Here is an 18,354-nt window from a genome sequence, read left to right as displayed (position 1 = left end):
ATGGGTGGATGGATGGGTGGATGGATGAGATGGGTGGGTGGGTGAATGAGATGGATGGATGGATGGATGAAATGTATGGATGGATGGATGAAATGGGTGGGTGGATGGATGGGTGGATGGATGGTGAGGTGGGTGGGTGGCTGGATGAGATGGATGGATGGGTGGATGGATGAGATGGATGGATGGATGGATGAGATGGATGGATGGATATGTGGGTGGATGGATGGGTGAGTAGGTGGGTGAATGGATGAGATGGAAGGATGGATGGGATAATGAGTGGGTGGGGGTGGATGAAATGGTTGTGTGGATGGGTGGGTAGATGGATGGATGAGATGGATGAGATGAACGGATGGATGGATGGATGGATGNGAGTGAGTGGGTGGGTGGGTGACTGATATGGATGGATGGATAAGATGGATGAGTGGTGGCTGGCTGGATGGATGATGAGTGGGTGGGTAAATGGATGAGATGGATGGATGGATGGATGGATGGATGGATGGATGAGATGGATGGATGGATATGTGGGTGGATGGATGGGTGAGTAGGTGGGTGAATGGATGAGATGGAAGGATGGATGGGATAATGAGTGGGTGGGGGTGGATGAAATGGTTGTGTGGATGGGTGGGTAGATGGATGGATGAGATGGATGAGTGGGTGGGTGGGTGGATGGATTACATGGATAGGTGGATGGGTGGATGGATGGATGGATGGATGGATGGATGGATGAGATGGGTGGGTGGATGGATGGATGGATGGATGGATGGATGAGATGGGTGGATGGATGGATGGATGGATGAGATGGGTGGGTGTGTGGGTGGGAGGATGGATGAATGAATGGATGGATGGATGAGGTGAATGGTTGGGTGAATGGATGAGATGGATGGGCGGATGGGTGGATGGATGGATGGATGGATGGGTGGATGGATGAGATATATGGGTGGGTGGATGAATGATATGGATGGATGGGAGGAAATGAGATGCCTTGAAAGTCATCCTAACATAAGAAGAAAACTTCCACAGAACAAACAGAGAAATCAACCCCAGCAGGGTTTTGCCCTGTTGGCCAGACTGGTCTTGAACTCCTGACTTCAGGGAATCCACCCGTCTTGGCCTCCCAAAGGGCTAGGATTACAGGCATGAGCCACTGCCCCCAGCCAAACACATGATTTTCAATGTGTAATTTTTGAGAAGCAGCCTGAGCCTTATTTCCCGCATCTGTGGAAGGGTAATGTGCACGTGAAGTCATGGAATTAGAGCAGATGGGATTCAAGTTATCTTCCAGGTCTATAATATTTTGATTCAAATATACTTGTAGTGAGATAACTATAGAGAAACCCCTTCCTTCTTTCCTTCCTTCCTTCCTGCCTGCCTGCCATTGCTAATGCAAGGGTACCAATCTAAAATGGCGTCAGGAGCCTGGAAGGTGGAGGAAATCTAGGAAACTCTAGGATATGGCACAATGAGGATGGGTGGGACCTGTAAATAATTGGAAAGTGTTCTACCAGAGGCATCCAAATGCAATTACCACAAACAACAATCCAAGCTGACCAAATGAAATGGCTGCTTGGAATGTGCGGGGGTCTCATGTGGTATTGTGCATTAGGTTTATTGCCCTGATGTACAGCTTTTGTAAGTGGAAAAGTGCACTTTCCCTTTCTGGGTGCCACATGCCTTCCCCACTAACCTGAAGCACTCACACTCACCTCTGCATTCGTACTTGAGGTCTGAGAAATAGACCATTTCTTGAGAGAAGACAAATAGACCCAGCCGCCCGCCAGCGTAGGTTTGGTCATAGATAGGTCCTGAGTCTGCCATGACCTGTTTTCCTTCATGCACTAAGACTCTAAAAATGGTTTGTAAAAAGAAGAAGAGGAAAGAAAGAGAACATGAACTCCATGAAGCATTCACCAGTGGTGGCAGGTCGGCTCCCGACACGAGCTGTGGATACCCTGCCCAGGGCTTCAGTGCCCCAGGGGGCATTGCTGGCTTTCTCCTTTGGAGCTCCAGCCACCCCTGGTGCACCACTGATCCAGGGCACGCCTTCCTTCTTGCAACCACACCATTGTCACAATCTGTGAGTTCACTTACAGTTACCCGGGCAAGGGCTTTAGAGGAGACTCTGCCTTTGGTGGGGTGAGGAGGAAACTTCCCACTTCCTGGGAAGCCGCACTGGACTCTCCCTACTTCACCATGTGCTAAAATCATGAGCTCACTGACTTTCCTCCCCACTGTGGAATCTGTGTGGGAGCAGGACCAGATACACCAAGCCCCCAATGGGAGGATGCGGCGTAAGTGTGAATAAATGGGAGGCCCTCTAGGGAAACGTTCCAGCCAGGCCATGAGCCTGCACTTCACCCACACAGATCTGCCCACTATTGCCAGGGACTCACACACTCCTGGCATCTGTACAGAGTGTGGCCTGATCTTGGTGCTTATTAACTTTGAAGAAACAAAAACGAAAATACCTTGATTTTAAATTGACCACATTTTGTTTCAATAAAAATCAATTACAAAAGCTGTTAAGCCAAGGGAAAAGATTCTGTTGGCCTAACCGTGTCAAAACTTCATACAACCGTGTTTTAAATTCAGCCATCTGCATCATCAGAAACAGGTACAAATCTAGTCTCCAATAAAGCACATGCTAATTCTGCAAAGATGCAGTTATTCTAATTGCAGGTGTTCTCCCCTGCCTGGGCTATTCATTAGGAGAAAATACGGTTATCATCCCAAAAGTCATTTTAAAAACAAAGCAGATTGTATGTTCTCCTTTTCAACCGTTTTTTAAAACTATGTAATATTTAGTAGAGATGCAGGATAGAAAAGAGAAGGCAGTTAATGCTGAAAAATCTAGAGTAAAACAAAAAGTTAGAATTCACTTGAGCTTATTTGTCTACTAATGTTCAAACATTATATAATGTGCCATCCGATGGGAAGCCCCTTGGAAGAAATGCAGCTGCGCTGACCTGCCCTCACCTGATGTAGCCAGTCTTGGGCCTGTGAGTCAGGTGCCACCTGTAGGCCGTGTAGTCCTTCCAGCCAATGTTCCTGGGGTCATGCCATAAGGTTTGCACCTGAGGGAGAACACAGCACTCTTGAGTGCCATGGGCACCCAGGACCTTAACCACAGCCCCATAACACCAAGCAGGAAGCAAAAACATGACTCTGAAAGTTCACATTTAAGGTTCATGGTGCTCCATCTCTCTCTGATGTGTTTATCATCCAAATCTCTACTGTGGATTGAAGCCCATGGACAGAGAGTGTGACTCAGGGCTGACAGCCCAGGCACCTGACCCTAGATTCCTGGGTTCATGTCTGGATCTTCTCTTTCCTTGACACGGGATGTTGGGCAAAATACTTAAAGTTTTGATATTCAGTTCTACCTATCTCCAATTTTAAAAAATGTTTTTCATATTATATCTGATCGTTATGTCCTGTGCTCACTCCTGTTCTCCAGAGGAAGGTAAAAGAGGTTTAATTTGTAAAGGGATTAGCAACTGTGTTTAACGGGTAATAATCAAATGTGTTGAGTTGTAACCCCAGGCACAGTGTCTATAATAAAGTAAAATTATTAAAATAACTGTGCCTGGAGTTAAAATTGATAAAAACAAAATTGGGGTCTCTGGGTCGGGCTAGTCCTGCTGAAACACCCCGCAGCCACAGTGGCACACAGGAGATGCATGGGCCCGGCCGGCCATCCTCACCTGCCCCGGTGTGTTCCCCGTGTGCCACAGCGCGTTCCTCAGGTGCTCGCCCGTCCCCGTGGTGGAGTTCACCACCTTGAGGGACACGCCGGAGTAGCCATAGGCCCGCGTCGGCTGGTCCTCCCAGTAGGTCTGCGTCACCTGCTTCCACATCACCACGTAGAAGCGGCTGCTTGACTGGTACCCGAAGACGAAGCCGGCATAGTCGTCATCCCGGTCAGTGTTTACATAGAACGTGCCACTGAAGTCCACGGACCCAAACTCGTCAAAACCTGGATGCAATGCCATAAGGTTTTGTTAGAAACACCTTTCAGGTGGCCGGGCGCGGTGGCTCATGCCTGTAATCCCAGCACTTTGAGAGGCCGAGGCGGGCAGAACACCTGAGGTCAAGAGTTTGAGACCAGTCATGGCAAAACCTCGTCTCGACTAAAAATACAAAAATTAGCCGGGCATGGTGGTGGGCACCTGTAATCCCAGCTACTCAGGAGGCTGAGGCAGGAGAATCACTTAAACCCAGGAACGAAGGTTGCAGTGAGCCGAGATCGTACCACTATACTCCAGCCTGGGCGACAAGAGCAAGATTCCATCTCAAAAAAAAAAAAAAAAGAAGAAAGAAAGAGAGAGAGAGAAAGAGAGAGAGGAAGGAAGGAAGGAAGGAAGGAAGGAAGGAAGGAAGGAAGGAAGGAAGGAAGGAAGGAAGGAAGGAAGGAAGGAGAAAAAGAAAAAGAAAAAAGAAACAGGTTTCAGGCAATCCCCAGCTTGGCTCTGTGACCATCTGAGAATGGATGCCCAGCGGGCGGGGCGGACTCCCCTCTTCATCCCCAGTGGGCTCTTTTACCATGAGATTATTGGAATTGAAGGGATTTAAGATCCAACTTACAAGAGTACTGAGGGGGTTATGAGGTCCCATTTCATAGACCAAGTCTATAAAATAAAATGATTTACTGACATTTCAGAGACTTCAGAGCGGCAGGTGCATGTGCCTGTCAAGCTTATCTAGGCAGACAGTTTCACAGACCATGGAAGGCTGGGGGCTTCCAGAAAGACCACACAGCATCCCACCTGCATGATCTTAAAGCACAGTCTGCATCCTCTGTGGGTGCCTCCCCCAGAGCAACGCTGGCACCACCACCATGACTTACAGACTCACCTACAGCGATGCCGGGGTCCGAGTTGGCCGTCTGAACCAGCTCTTTGCCTTGATGGCGAATGACCCAGTTGGGATCAATTTGGGTGGTCCCTTTGGGATCCAAGGGGACCATCTGGAAGTTCCTGAAGTCTGTCTCACTGATGGCATTATTTTCAGGACACACATCATCAATATCTGGGACGTTGTCATTGTCAAAATCATCTTTACAAATATCACCCCGTCCATCACCTATGCACAAAGAACAAACCAAAAAATAAAAAATAGAAATAAATAAAAAAACACACACACACAACAAAGAAGCAAAGTCGGTGGTTTGCCATTTGCTTTTCTATGTCTGAGAAACATGAGTGCATCTTTTCCCGAACATCTAAGACTGAGTGCTTTGCAGTGTTTTGTGGATTCATGCTCTGCAACCTCCAAAACATTTGACTTCACTGCTGTGAGGAGCCTCAACTCTTTTCACAACATTTTTGTGATAAATACACAGCAAAGGCCAGCACAGCAAATTCACATAAAGCCATTTCTCACCGTGTTCCAAACTCAACGCTGAGGGTATAAAACCTGAATGGCTGTCAAGTAATATCAACCTGCATTTCCAGCTTTCTTTTTGGATAGTTTTCTGAATGTCTGTTGTTACTTTTCTTAGTCATCCCTGCCTTTTATAGTCTATTGGGCATCAAAGCGGAACTCACACTAAAATGGTTTTTCCTAGGGAGACATGGACTTCTGCTGTTTAGGAGGTCCTTGTCAAGTTTTCAACAGGCTTGTGGCATAGTGGAGAGTGGGGATGAGGTGGGCCTGGTGCAAATGGGAGGCACCACGAATTTGCCACATGTGTCCAGTCAGTCTACGGCAATGACGATAACCTGACAGGCAGATAGCAACGTCCTGAATTAGCTTTCACGTGGCCTGCTGTTTTAGGAGGAAAGGTAAGTTGGATTGAGTATCTCATCATATTCTTCAACTAATTTCCGTTCTGTTCAAGAACATACTCCATCTACCGTGCAGCAGGCACGTAGTTGCTCTCAGGGCGCTCTGAAATGCTGAAATGCTGCTCTCCCTGTCAGCTTCTCTCCATCCCAGGCCCTCTCTGTGGAAAGGCTGCCTGGGGAGCAAGCCCCTGCCCACCAGAGCACCGAGTCCAGACGAGGCTTCCTGTGCTCACTCCATCCCTTCATGCTGCTCAGGGAGGACCCGGGAGCTGCCCTTCTGATCCCAGCGTCTCCCACGTACTTCTGAGTCATGCTGTCTCAGACGCCCCTCAAGTCCTTATCTCCATCTGTCAAGGACACAGCTTCCAAAAGAGCCTGTGTCAGCCAGACCCCAACTCCCAGTGAGGACCACTTTCTCACAGCCACCCAGGAATCCCCAGAGCACAGCAGTGCCCTTGTTTATTACTCAGGGACTCTGACTTTGAGGACTGCAGCCCATCCAGCTCCTTCCTCAGCACCCCCCGTGCCTATGGGCTACCTATTTATGCTCACCCCTGAGCAAAGCAGCTCTTCCTCTCACGCTTCCCACTCGTGCCACTTTTGTTTGTTTTGCTCTTAAAAAAATGCTCTTAAAAAAATCCTCCCTGTCCCCTGCCTGGCCCCATATGCCAAATCTCCAATTCATCCTATGTTTATAAGTGGCTTTGTTTCTAGGAGATCATCAACGATCTAGCAGTGACATGGGGGCAGGGATTTCTCCTCCTCCCAACGCGCACACACACTTGAGGCAGCACACCTGTTGAAGGGTACACACAGTCAAGAATGTGCTGAGTGTCAGGGCAGAGGAAACTCATATTGCGTGGACCCATAGCTTTAAGAGGCCCAAAGTAACTGCCCTTTTTCCAGCAGCAGATTTAAGCTGATCTCTGTGCATACATGTCTCTGCCCTAGTGGGTTGCTCAGAAGCCGTTTTCCTCCACGCCTGATGAGCTGGGAGAGCACCCACCGTCCAAGTCCTCCTGGTCTGGGTTGAACACAAGCCGGCAGTTGTCCCTGTCGTCGGGGACGCCATCGTTGTCATCATCGTGATCGCAGGCGTCGCCTTGGCCGTCATTGTCGTGGTCGGCCTGGTTGGCGTTGGAGATGTAGGGGCAGTTGTCCTGGTTGTTCTGGTGGCCGTCGTCATCTATGTCCTCGTTGTTGTCACACTGGTCCCCGACGAGGTCGTTGTCCATGTCAGTCTAGGGGATGGGGCGTGAGGGAAACAGCAGAGGAGTGCCAATTTGAGGAGGTGGAGAGGAACCAGCAGGACGCAAGCCTGAGAGCCGCCTCCTCGTCCTGCAGCACAAGCCCCGGGTCATGCAAGGGCGGCTGGTCTAAGGTCACACCGACCCTGACGTCAGGACCAGCACTGGGGCCAGGAATCTCTCCACCCTCTGCCACCTCTCCACAGTAATTCACTTCACTAAAGGAAGACGTTGTGCTTCTTCACTGGAAAAGCACCAACTACCAAGTAATTATGTCTTTTTTTTACACCATTTGCTATAATATGTCCTATGGGCTGCTTCAAGATGATTGTCTTGTCTTCCCTTGTCTCTTTCAAACGCAAACCTGTGAATAAAGCCAATTCCTAGTTGGCATCAGGAAAATGGGGAGAGAATTCTGTGAAGATGCAACCTCGCTCCAGCTGATGAGGCAAAGGCATTTATTCATTTGGCCTGTGGCCACTGAGATACAAGAATTGTGCTGCGATTTGAGTTGAGTAAATGTGTTTGATTGAAATCATCGAAAACTCCATGTTATCCTGTCTTGGCGGAGCTCATGGAAGACTGCCAAGGCCCCGTGGAGGGGACTGATGAGGACCTGAGACTCGCCCATCCACGGCTGCCCTCACCTGGACAGGGTCGTGCACCAGGGGGCAGTTGTCACAGTGAACCCCCACACCGTCACCGTCCGAGTCCCTCTGATGAGGACCCCCAACCCCGCCTGTTCACGGCTGCCCTCACCTGGCCGGGGTTGTGCTCCGGGGGCAGTTGTCACAGTGACCCCCCACACCGTCACCGTCCAAGTCCCTCTGATGAGGACCCCCAACCCCGCCTGCCCGCAGCTGCCCTCACCTGGTCGGGGTTGTGCACCAGGGGGCAGTTGTCACAGTGATCCCCCACACCGTCACCGTCCGTGTCCCTCTGGTCAGTGTTATAGACGTAGGGACAATTGTCTCGTTCATTGAAGACATCTGTTGGTGTTCAAAGGGGGAAAAAAACAAAAACAAACCACAAGGACAGGTGAGTTTAGGAGAAGCTCACTGGGTTCCTATCACGTGAAATTACTTACAGCCACACTTTTATTTAATGATAATAAAAAGAAGCCTAAGAATATAGTAAAATACAAAGACTATTAGATTTTAGAAGAACATACGATGTATTTCATTACAACTCAAATTCCTTTCATTTGAAATAGAACCAACTTTTGGAGACTTCTGGGCAATGTTGCAGGAGGGGCAGCTGAATGTGCTGTTGCCGTGTAAATCTGAGCTTGCTAAATTGCTTGTTTCTCCCTAATACCCACTCAGAAAGTACGCGTTGAGTTCCTAGGAGCTTATCATCCATGCACATGAGTAGGAAAAAACAATGGCAGACAGTGGCAGGATTTTTCGATGTCATATCTTATTTTAAGAAATCTGAAAATGATGAGTTGCATTGCTACTGAAGTTATAAAAATGTAAACTAGTACTGAACTAAACAATCCCATCAGTGACAGTGGCACAAATAACAGAGCAAAACGTGACACGGCAGCAAGTCCACAGGAAGAGCCAGAACTGAGCTGAGACGCTCGCCTTGCTTTGGTCAGGTGAGGTCTGGAGAAGGGAAGTAAGGAGTCCCTAAAAAATAAAAACGGAAGGGACTGGGAGCTTGAGATCTGCATCCAGCACATCACAGACGCCATCCTGGATGAGAGCCGAGGAGCCCCCTGGCCACCACGAGCCCTTAGACAGCAACCCACCACATTCCCGAGACCGAGAAGAGGGTGGAGGCAGAAATCAGGGGAAAAGATTAGATTGAGAACCCCGCCGTGAGACCGAACAGCAGGTTGGGGTGGCTCAGAAGGGGTGTGGCTGGCGCCAGGCTGGGAAGAGGACCCCATGAGGCCCAGTGTGGAGGAGCTGGGGTCGAGCTTCGGCGTGGACGTGAGCCTGCCCCAAGCTCTTGCTGGTTCTACAGAAGCGCTCGCCTGGTCTCCAGGCGCCCCGAGAGAAGGAGTGGCCGTGCGGTGACTGTGGCACTGGGTTGCAGAGCTCGCTTACCGAGACCAGCAAGCTCTCCAGGTAAAGCATCAACGGGGAGCAGTGGCAGAGGTAGCCACAATACACCCACATTATTCTAACTGAGCCCTGTGGGAGGAGCTTTCCAATACATATTTAGAAATAAGGGCACAGAGACAGATGTCCCAGGATGGGGGCACAGGAGAGACCCACGGCTCCTGGAAGCTCAGTTTGATGAAAACATGTAATGGCTTCTTGGAATTTTTGAATGAAGGGTGAACTTTAGAAAAGATGCCATGAAGAAGCATGAGGCCCAGGACTGCGAGGCGGGGGTCAGAGAAAGGAGGATACCAAATGCATAGCTTTCTCTAGGGCGGTCCTGTGGCCGGTGTCCCCGACCCTCAGGAAAAGGCAAGGCAGAATAAGCATGGGCCCCTGTGGGAATAACTGAACGAATCATTTAATCTTATAGTAGTGTAAAAATGAGAGGAGCTTATCAAAATTCAGAATAAAACATGAAGCTTGAAAATGCCTCCAACTGTGACCCTTAAAACGCATGCATTGGGCCGGGCGCAGTGGCTCACGCCTGTCATCCCGGCACTTTGGGAGGCCAAGGCAGGCAGATCACTTGAGGTCAGGAGTCTGAGACCAGCCTGGCCAACATGGTGAAACCCCGTCTCTCCTAAAAATACCAAATTAGTTGAGTGTGGTGGTGCGTGCCTGTGATCCCAGCTACTCAGGAGGCTGAAGCAGGAGAATCGCTTGAACCCAGAAGGTGGAGATTGCAGTGAGCCAAGATGGTGCCATTGCACTCCAGCCTGGGCAACAACAGTGAAACTCCGTCTCAAAAAATAAAAAAATAAAAAAATAAACTGCATGTGTTGGAAGGAGCAGAAGCACTCACCGTCCCCGTCAATGTCCACGGAGCAGGCGTCACCCTCTCCGTTGTTGTCTGTGTCGATCTGGGCGGGGTTGTGCACATAAGGACAGTTGTCACAGCGGTCCCCAACCTCATCCTTGTCGTAGTCAGCCTGGCGGGGATTGAAGAGGAGCTGGCAGTTGTCCTGGAAAAACAAGAAAGGGAAGACTTTAACGAAGATCATAGGAATGTGTGTCAAGCCGTTTAGCACTTATAAGTTATGTACTAAAAACTGATGAAAATCAATATAGAACTCAAACAAACACAAAAGCCAGTTAGGGCTGGACAGTGGCTCACACCTGTAATCCCAGCACACCAAAAAGTCAGTTAGGGCTGGGCGCGGGGGCTCACACCTTTAATCCCAGCACTGTGGGAAGCTGAGGCGGGCAGGTCACCTGAGGTCAGGAGTTCGAGACCAGGGCTGGGCTCAGTGGCTCACACCTTTAATCCCAGCACTTTGGGAGGCTGAGGCAGGCAGATCACCTGAGGTCAGGAGTTCGAGACCAGCCTGGCCAACATGGTGAAACCCCATCTCTACTAAAAATACAAAAATTAGCCGGGCATGGTGGTGTGCGCCTGTAATCCCAGCTACTCGGGAGATGAGGCAGGAGAATCGCTTGAACTCAGAAGATGGAGAGTGCAGTGAACCAAGATCATGCCATTGTACTCCAGCCTGGGCGACAAAATTGAAACTCCGTCAAAAAAAAAAAAAAAAGCCAGTTAGCCCTCGCCAAACACTTTTTCAATATAAAATAATTTTATCATCATTTATGCATCTGTCTTCTGTTGAAAATTTGGAGATTGCTAAGGCAAAAACAGTATAACATACACTTCATGGTGAGGAGAGATGTAAATATCAAATAAATGAATGGATTAGTGAGTCAATGTCTCCATCAAAGTCAGATGTAAGAAAGCAGTGAGTAAAAACGTAATCTATTCTTGCTAGAGCTGTTTTGTGTGCAAATACGTTAAACCATTTGTGTTTGCAGCAATTTTCTCAGAAAAATGATAATATTTTAAAGGTTGCCATAAAGGCAAGTCTGTCACTCGTGGTGGTGTCAGCCTTGCCCATCACTGGCTCCTCAGCAGAAGGAGAGGAGGTCTTCTATTTTTGTGCAGTTAAAATAGAAAAATTATTCAAAACATTTCCGGCAGCACACTCTGGACAGTCCCATGCACTGAGGTAATCCGCTTTTGCAAGTGACTGACTTTACTGTGACCTTTGGGAACTGCTTATGCACAAACGCTTGCAAGACAATGGCAGTTACGTTGATAAGGGCTGTTTGGTATAAAGCGGCCTCCTGCGGACCTCACTGCTCCTGGAACCCAGGGCAGGTGCGCGGCACGAGCCGCTCCTACCTTCTCATCTGTCACACCATCGTTGTCGTCGTCATCATCACAGGCATCGCCAATCCCGTCCTTGTCAAAGTCTTCCTGCCCAGAATTCGGCAGATGGGGGCAGTTATCCTGCAATTAGAGAAGGAAGAATACTTGGAAAAACATTCAGGAAAGTGCCTCTTTCAGGAATGCAGGTGAAATGAAACCAGCTTGGCTCTGAGGAAGGAAGCGTCCCCCGTCTGTCCTCGATCTCGAGTGGGAGCTAAGAGAGGAGCCAGGAGGCCAGAGGCGCATGGATTTCTTCTCAACTCCTGCCCTGGAAATTATGTCACCACTACTCATGAGGGAGACAAAAGAAACTAGTGTTCGGAGCCCAGGATCCCAGTGAGGTTGCCAAACAACGGCAGAAACAAGAAGAGAATGACAAGGTATTGCTCTGAGAGAACATGGGAGAGAAAAGAGGCTTTAGTGGCGCTTTCCTTCCCACAGACTTCAGCTCATAAATCAAAATGCCAAAGCTTATAAACGTTTAACCCTCACCAGCCAAAAGATCTCAAAGAAAACAGTCTTTCAAATATGTCTGTGATATGTTCAAAAACCAGGGCTGAGAACTTGAAATTATCTGCTAACTCAGCTCTTCACCATGAGTGGGTAATGCATGTAATAGGGCAAAAAACTCATTTCATTTCAGTCCAATTATACCATAATTTAAAACTGAGCTGTACAGACACTAACAACTGGAGGGAACTGGAAATCTAGGAAAAGGTAGAGAGTAGAGCATCTGTTTCAGTTTCCTGAACACGTGTACAAGAGCCCCAACGGGTGTCTCCTCCCCGTGGCTCAAAGTGCATCACTCATTGAATCAGAAAACAGAACGTGGAGTCGTGTCCTGGAGCCCAGAGTTTCAGCGCTCACAGATCAAGAAAGGACAGCATGTTGCTTGTCGTGGAGGACACGGATCCCAGATGGGGGCCCCTGGCAATGGGGAGGATCCAGCACCTGTGTGTCAGGTGAATATGGGAACAGGCACAGGGTCCCTTGTCAAGTCTCTCTTTTAAATTATTTTGTGTGTGTGAGTGTGTGTGTGTGTGTGTATGTGTATATATATATATATTTTTTATCTATTTTTGTGCAGTTAAAATAGATAAAATTATTCAAAACATTTCTGGCAGCACACTCTGGGCAGTCCCATATATACACACACACACACACACACACACACGTAACTTTGTAAATTATGTACCATTTTCAAAATTATTAAATTTCCATCTAAAATTCCACAACAATGGAAAGAATAATCGGGATATCTTCCAGCAGCATGGTCTCAGCTACAGCTGACTTTCTGAAATCAGGGGCTTCAGGAAGTGTAGGCTGGGTAGGCAAGGGGTGTAACATAGGTTGGGATCAGTGCCTCATTGATTTTAAAACATATTCATATTTTGTTTCAGTATTTTCAGTCAGTATTTGCCATCTTTAGTCAAGAGGGACTGAAAGAGAAATTTCAGTCAGTATTTGCCATCTTTAGTCAAGAGGGACTGAAAGGGAAAATTAACACAAATTCACAAGTGTGATTAAATGTTAAATACAAATGAATATAGTTATATTTTCAAATGGTATTTTGTGTCAGTTTGTGGCATTTCCATGTCTGACTTTCTTAGGGAATAAAACTGCAGTAACACATTTTGGGGCACCCTGTGCGGTGGACTGAGTGGTGGTCCCCACTGTGGATGTCCACGTCATAATGTCTGGAGCCTGGGAATGTCACCTGATATGGCTGAAGTGAATTTCATCTTATATGGTAACAAGTGCAATTAGGTTAAGGACTTTGAACAGAGAGGCTCATCCTGGATTATCTGGGTGGGCCCTAAACACAAGCACAGGTGTTCTTATCAGAGAGAGGCAGAGGAAGCTTCGGGAGAGAAAGGCAGTGGAGAAAGTGGTATGAAGACAGACCAGAGGTCAGGGTGATGCAGCCACCAGCCCCAGAAGCCCAGCGACGGCTGAGCCAGAGAAGCTGGGAGAAGCAGAGGGAGCATGGCCCCGCTAGCACCATGACGTCGTGTTTCTGGCCTCCAGAGCTGCGAGGTAACAGATTTTTGTTGTTCTGAGCCTCCTGGACCGTGGTGTTCGTTCCGGTGGCCACAGGAAAGCGGTCCAGCCTGTGATGGGCCCCGAAGGACCTCCTTCTCCCAGCCAGCTGAGCTGCTCCTTATACCGCAACACGCCTGGGCTTTGGGAAGAAAACCGCGTCCTAACTCTTTCCAAGTGACAAAGCCTGGCCAGACCTGCCTGAGGCACAATGGCCTCGGCACAGCCTGGAGCTGAGCGTGGAGCCGGCGGCGTCCTCCCTCCACTCACACTTTCGGGTGATGCGATGCACACAGCTGCAAATATGGGCCAAGGTGCCTGCTGTTCTCTGGTGCGCAACAGCGGGCGGTGCCAGAGTGTGGCTGTGTCTACTAAGGACCCCCAGAAGGGGGACCGGGGAGATGCATTCAACCTGGTGATCAGGCAAGAGGCCTTAGAGACGCTCCCTCCAAATTCACCAGGCTTCGAAATTCGCTGTGCTCCCCGCCTCGACGTTGCGTCCCTGGCACCAGGAGGAGGGCTGACTGCCATGGCCCTGGGTGCCCTGCGAGCCCCGCGCCTCACCTTGATGCAGTGGTAGGTGGCGTTGGTGGCGCAGACCAGGTTGAGGTTGGGCCAGCCGTCCAGGTCCGAGTCCTCCCCGCAGATGAGCCCGTCGCCCGCGTAGCCTGTCTGGCACTCGCACTTGTACATGGGGTCGCTGAAGTGGCCCAGGTAGATGCACTCCGCGTGCTTGTGGCAGTTGTGTGTCTTGTCCTTGCATGGGTTTTCGGGCTCACACACCTAAGGGGAGAAGGGCTGTGTGGTTAGTGACAGGCAGGACGATGGCTCTGGAAGCGTCGAGGCGGGGCGTCGGGCACCGCGGCCCCCAGCAGGCCCCGTCCGAAGCAGACCCAAGTCCTGAAGTGGGAAGGGCTTTCTGGACGTGCACTGCAGGTGCTGTTTGTTCCTAAGGCTCTGTGAGTGACTCAGCCATCGTTTCTGAGCCTTGGCTGCAGCTCACCAAGGGATGCCGCTAAGAGCAGGGAGGTTGTGGCCTGACCTTCACAGGCCCCACCTGAGCACTCAGCCCTTCACCCCGCGCTGAGAGGAGCGGCCAAGCCGTGTCGGTGCTCAGTTTTCCCGAGCCAGCCCCTCCCATGTCTCTCCTGGGCCACACCACCCCTTCCTCTCCTTTCTCCTGCTTCTTTTGCGAACTCATTTGATTTTTCCAAAGCCTCCACAACACACAAGGAAGGCCGGCCTTGCGTACTTGCTTTTCCGTCTTGGCTGCCTCCAGGCCAACCCCAGTGGGCTGGCTCCCTCTGTATCGGGGTGGGCAGGGCAGGCAGTGGAAGCCGGGCTGAGTGTTGACACAGCGAGGCACCTTGCTGGTGGAGAAGCAGATGTCGGGGACCAGGGCACACTGTGGGGACAAGCAGACGTGAGAGGCCACTCCCGACCTCCAGGGCGCCCACAGCCCAGGGCGGGGTCACCCACCTCGTCCAGGTCCTCACAGTGGGTGCCATTACCCAAGAAGCCCACAGGGCAGGAACCGCATGACCAGGACCCATCGGGGAAGCTGCTGCACTGGGCTCCCGGGAAGCAGGGGTTGGATAAACAGCCATCTGGGTGGGAGAAGGTGCAGCAGAGTTAACCACGCACCCTGCGCAGCACAGAGGGAAGGCCGCCCTGTGTGCTGTCAAACACTCTGGATGTCCTTGTCATCAAACTGTGTAGTCAGGAATACTGCAGTGTGATTCTGGATGAGCATCTAGGGGCATCATTTCCAAGAATGCATTGCTCAGCTGGACACAGTGCAGTGGGTTACAGAAGCACACGCACACTATGACTACACGCCACGGGCCACACCACACAACTACCCACACGCCACCTTCCACACCAGCCAACTACCTACGTGCCACATTCCGGACCACACATCTACCCACATGCCACCTTCCACACCGCACAACTACCTACATGCCACATTCCAGACCACACAACTACCATGTGTCACATTTCACACCACACCACGACCCACGCACCATGTTCCACACCACACAACTACCTACACACCATGTTTCACAACACACAGCTACTCACATGTCACGTTTCACACTACACAACTACATATTACATTCCAGACTACACATCTACCCATGTGCCACGTTCCACACTGCACAGCTATCCACGTGCCATGTTTCACAACCCACATGCCCTGCTCCGGATCATATCACGGTTTACATGCCGTGTTTCACACCACATAACTACCCACATGCCACATTCCACACTGAGCAACCTACGTGCCATGTTCCAGACCATAGAACTACCTACATACCACATTCCAGACCACACAACTACCCATGTGCCATGTTCTACACTGAACAGCTACCTACATGCCATGTTCCAGACCATACAACTATCCAGATGCCACATCCCAGACCACACAACTATCCATGTGCCACATTCCATACCATGCAACTACCCACACACCATGTTCCATACCACATAACTATCTACATGCTATGTTCCCAGCCACACAACTACCCAAATGCCACAGTCTACACCACACAACTACCCACTTTCCACAGGCCACACAACTACCCACATTCCATAGGCCACACCACATAACTACCCACACTCCACAGGCCACGCCACACAACTACCCACATTCCACAGGCCACGCCACACAACTACCCACACTCCACAGGCCACGCCACACAACTACCCACACACCACATTCCACGCCACACAACTACCCACATTCCACAGGCCACGCTACACAACTACCCACACACCACATTTCACACCACATAACTACCCATATTCTACAGGCCACACCACACAACTACCCACATTCCACAGGCCATGCCACACAATTACCCACACACCACATTCCACACCACACAACTACCCACATTCCACACGCCACACAACACAACCACCCACACACCACATTCCACACTACACAACTACCCACATTCCACAGGCCACACCACACAACTACCCACATTCTACAGGCTATGCCACACAATTACCCACACACCATATTCCACACCACACAACTACCCACACACTGCATTCCACACTACACAACTACCCACATTCCATAGGCCACACCACATAATTACCCACACACCATATTCCACATCACACAACTACCCATATTCTATAGGCCACACCACACAACTACCCACACACCACATTCCACACTACACAACTACCCACATTCCACAGGCCACACCACACAACTACCCACACACCACATTCCAGGCCACACAACTACCCACACACCACATACCACACCACACAACTACCCACATTCCACAGGCCATGCCACACAATTACCCACACACCATATTCCACACCACACAACTACCCACACACTGCATTCCACACTACACAACTACCCACATTCCACATACCACACCACACAACTACCCACATTCCACAGGCCACACCACACAACTACCCACACACCACATTCCAGGCCACACAACTACCCACACACTGCATTCCACACCACACAACTACCCACATTCCACAAGCCACACCGCACAACTACCCACATTCCACAGGCCACACCACACAACTACCCACATACCGCATTCCACACCACACAACGACCTGCATTCCACAGGTGACGCCACATGGCATCTTTTCTGTTTTTACATTAGAAATACAGGAGGACTGAAATACAGATGTTAAAAGCAGTTATCTTCGCGTGTGCAACTAAAATGGATTTTTCTTTTCTGTGTTTTTCATCTAGTTTCCCAGAGCGTTTGCGCTTGTCATCAGAACGGAAGCCGGTTTCAGCGCCCCCACTGCCACCCCTCACTCACCCACGGGGCAGCTCCTCTTGTTGCACATCTGGCGTTCCTGCACATCCCCCACGCAGGCCTTCCCTCCGTACTGAGGCTCAGGGCTGTTGCAGATCCGGGTGCGCTCCCGGATCCCACCGGCACAGGTGACAGTGCAGGCCGACCACGGGGACCAGGGGCTCCAGCGGCCATCGACTGCGGGGAAAACCAACGTGGAGAGCTCAGAGCAGGGCCCGGGGTAGAGAACACGAGCTGGCTGAGTGAGAGGGAAAAGCAGGTGGGACGTGGTGTTCCCTATACAGCCTCACAAACTGGTTTCTCCCCAGGTTGGCTGACTACAGGTCAGAGCGTGATCGAACCACTATGCCTGCTGCAACAGTGTATTCCAGGAGTGATGCAGACCACAGCGTTTCCAGTGGTTTTGCTGCGATCTCTTGTCCTCCAGAAGACAAATCATACCACCTCCTCTTTTTAATAAAAGAATTTTTTTAATAGAGAGGGTCTCGCTATGTTGCCCAGGCTGCTCTCAAACTCCTGGCCTCAAGCAATCCTCCTGCCTCAGCCTCCCACGGTGCTGGAATTACAGGCATGAGCCACCGTGCCTGGTCCCACACCACATTTACACCGAGAAGCTCAGAACTCCTTGCCAAGGTGTCCCTCTGTCATGGAGGGTGACCTCAACTCAGAAGCCTGGTGTGACACCGAATGTCCTCATAAGCAGTATCCATGAGGCGTGAGCACCGCTGAAAGCAATCCCCGCACACCCTTTTGTTCTCAGCATGTCCATGCACTTCCTGAGCCAGGTCTCACTGGGGAAGCCCTTGATGCTTTGGACCAAGTGCTCTGTAACTCCCACCCCACCCCAGTCTGCACAGACGCAGGGAAAGGCTATTTCAGAGAGACACAGTTCTGTGCATCTGCGGTATCCTCTGTCCACACTCACTCCCATCCACACTCCTTACCAGTCCACACTCACTCCCCATCCACACTCACTCCCCGTCCACACTCACTCCCCGTCCACACTCACTCCCCCGTCCACACTCACTTCCATCCACACTCACTCCCCATCCACACTCACTCCCCATCCACACTCACTCCTCCATCCACACTCACTCCCCGTCCACACTCACTCCCCATCCACAACGTCAACACTCACATCCCCGT

At 50.4% G+C, this 18,354-nt stretch overlaps 1 protein-coding gene and 1 long non-coding RNA gene across 2 annotated transcripts in view; one reads left to right on the top strand and one right to left on the bottom strand.

Moving 5' to 3' along the window:
- The window catches only part of THBS2 (thrombospondin 2), a 39,353-nt gene that overhangs the window by 3,057 nt on the left and 17,942 nt on the right, over positions 1 to 18,354 (bottom strand). Inside the window, exons 11-22 of the mRNA XM_025382311.1 lie at positions 17,212 to 17,385; positions 14,870 to 14,997; positions 14,643 to 14,795; positions 13,955 to 14,173; positions 11,324 to 11,431; positions 9,950 to 10,109; positions 7,901 to 8,019; positions 6,790 to 7,024; positions 4,852 to 5,079; positions 3,702 to 3,973; positions 2,974 to 3,071; positions 1,704 to 1,843 (exon numbers count right to left, since the gene is read on the bottom strand). Coding sequence (XP_025238096.1) covers positions 1,704 to 1,843; positions 2,974 to 3,071; positions 3,702 to 3,973; positions 4,852 to 5,079; positions 6,790 to 7,024; positions 7,901 to 8,019; positions 9,950 to 10,109; positions 11,324 to 11,431; positions 13,955 to 14,173; positions 14,643 to 14,795; positions 14,870 to 14,997; positions 17,212 to 17,385 — 2,034 coding nt within the window. The remainder of the gene's footprint in view (positions 1 to 1,703; positions 1,844 to 2,973; positions 3,072 to 3,701; positions 3,974 to 4,851; positions 5,080 to 6,789; positions 7,025 to 7,900; positions 8,020 to 9,949; positions 10,110 to 11,323; positions 11,432 to 13,954; positions 14,174 to 14,642; positions 14,796 to 14,869; positions 14,998 to 17,211; positions 17,386 to 18,354) is intronic.
- The window catches only part of LOC112622527, a 27,578-nt gene that overhangs the window by 5,961 nt on the left and 3,263 nt on the right, over positions 1 to 18,354 (top strand). The gene's annotated exons all lie outside the window — the stretch shown is intronic.

This window comes from Theropithecus gelada, chromosome 4 (genome assembly GCF_003255815.1).
Source record: "Theropithecus gelada isolate Dixy chromosome 4, Tgel_1.0, whole genome shotgun sequence".
NCBI lineage: Eukaryota > Metazoa > Chordata > Mammalia > Primates > Cercopithecidae > Theropithecus > Theropithecus gelada.
This window is presented reverse-complemented; position numbering and strand designations above follow the sequence as displayed.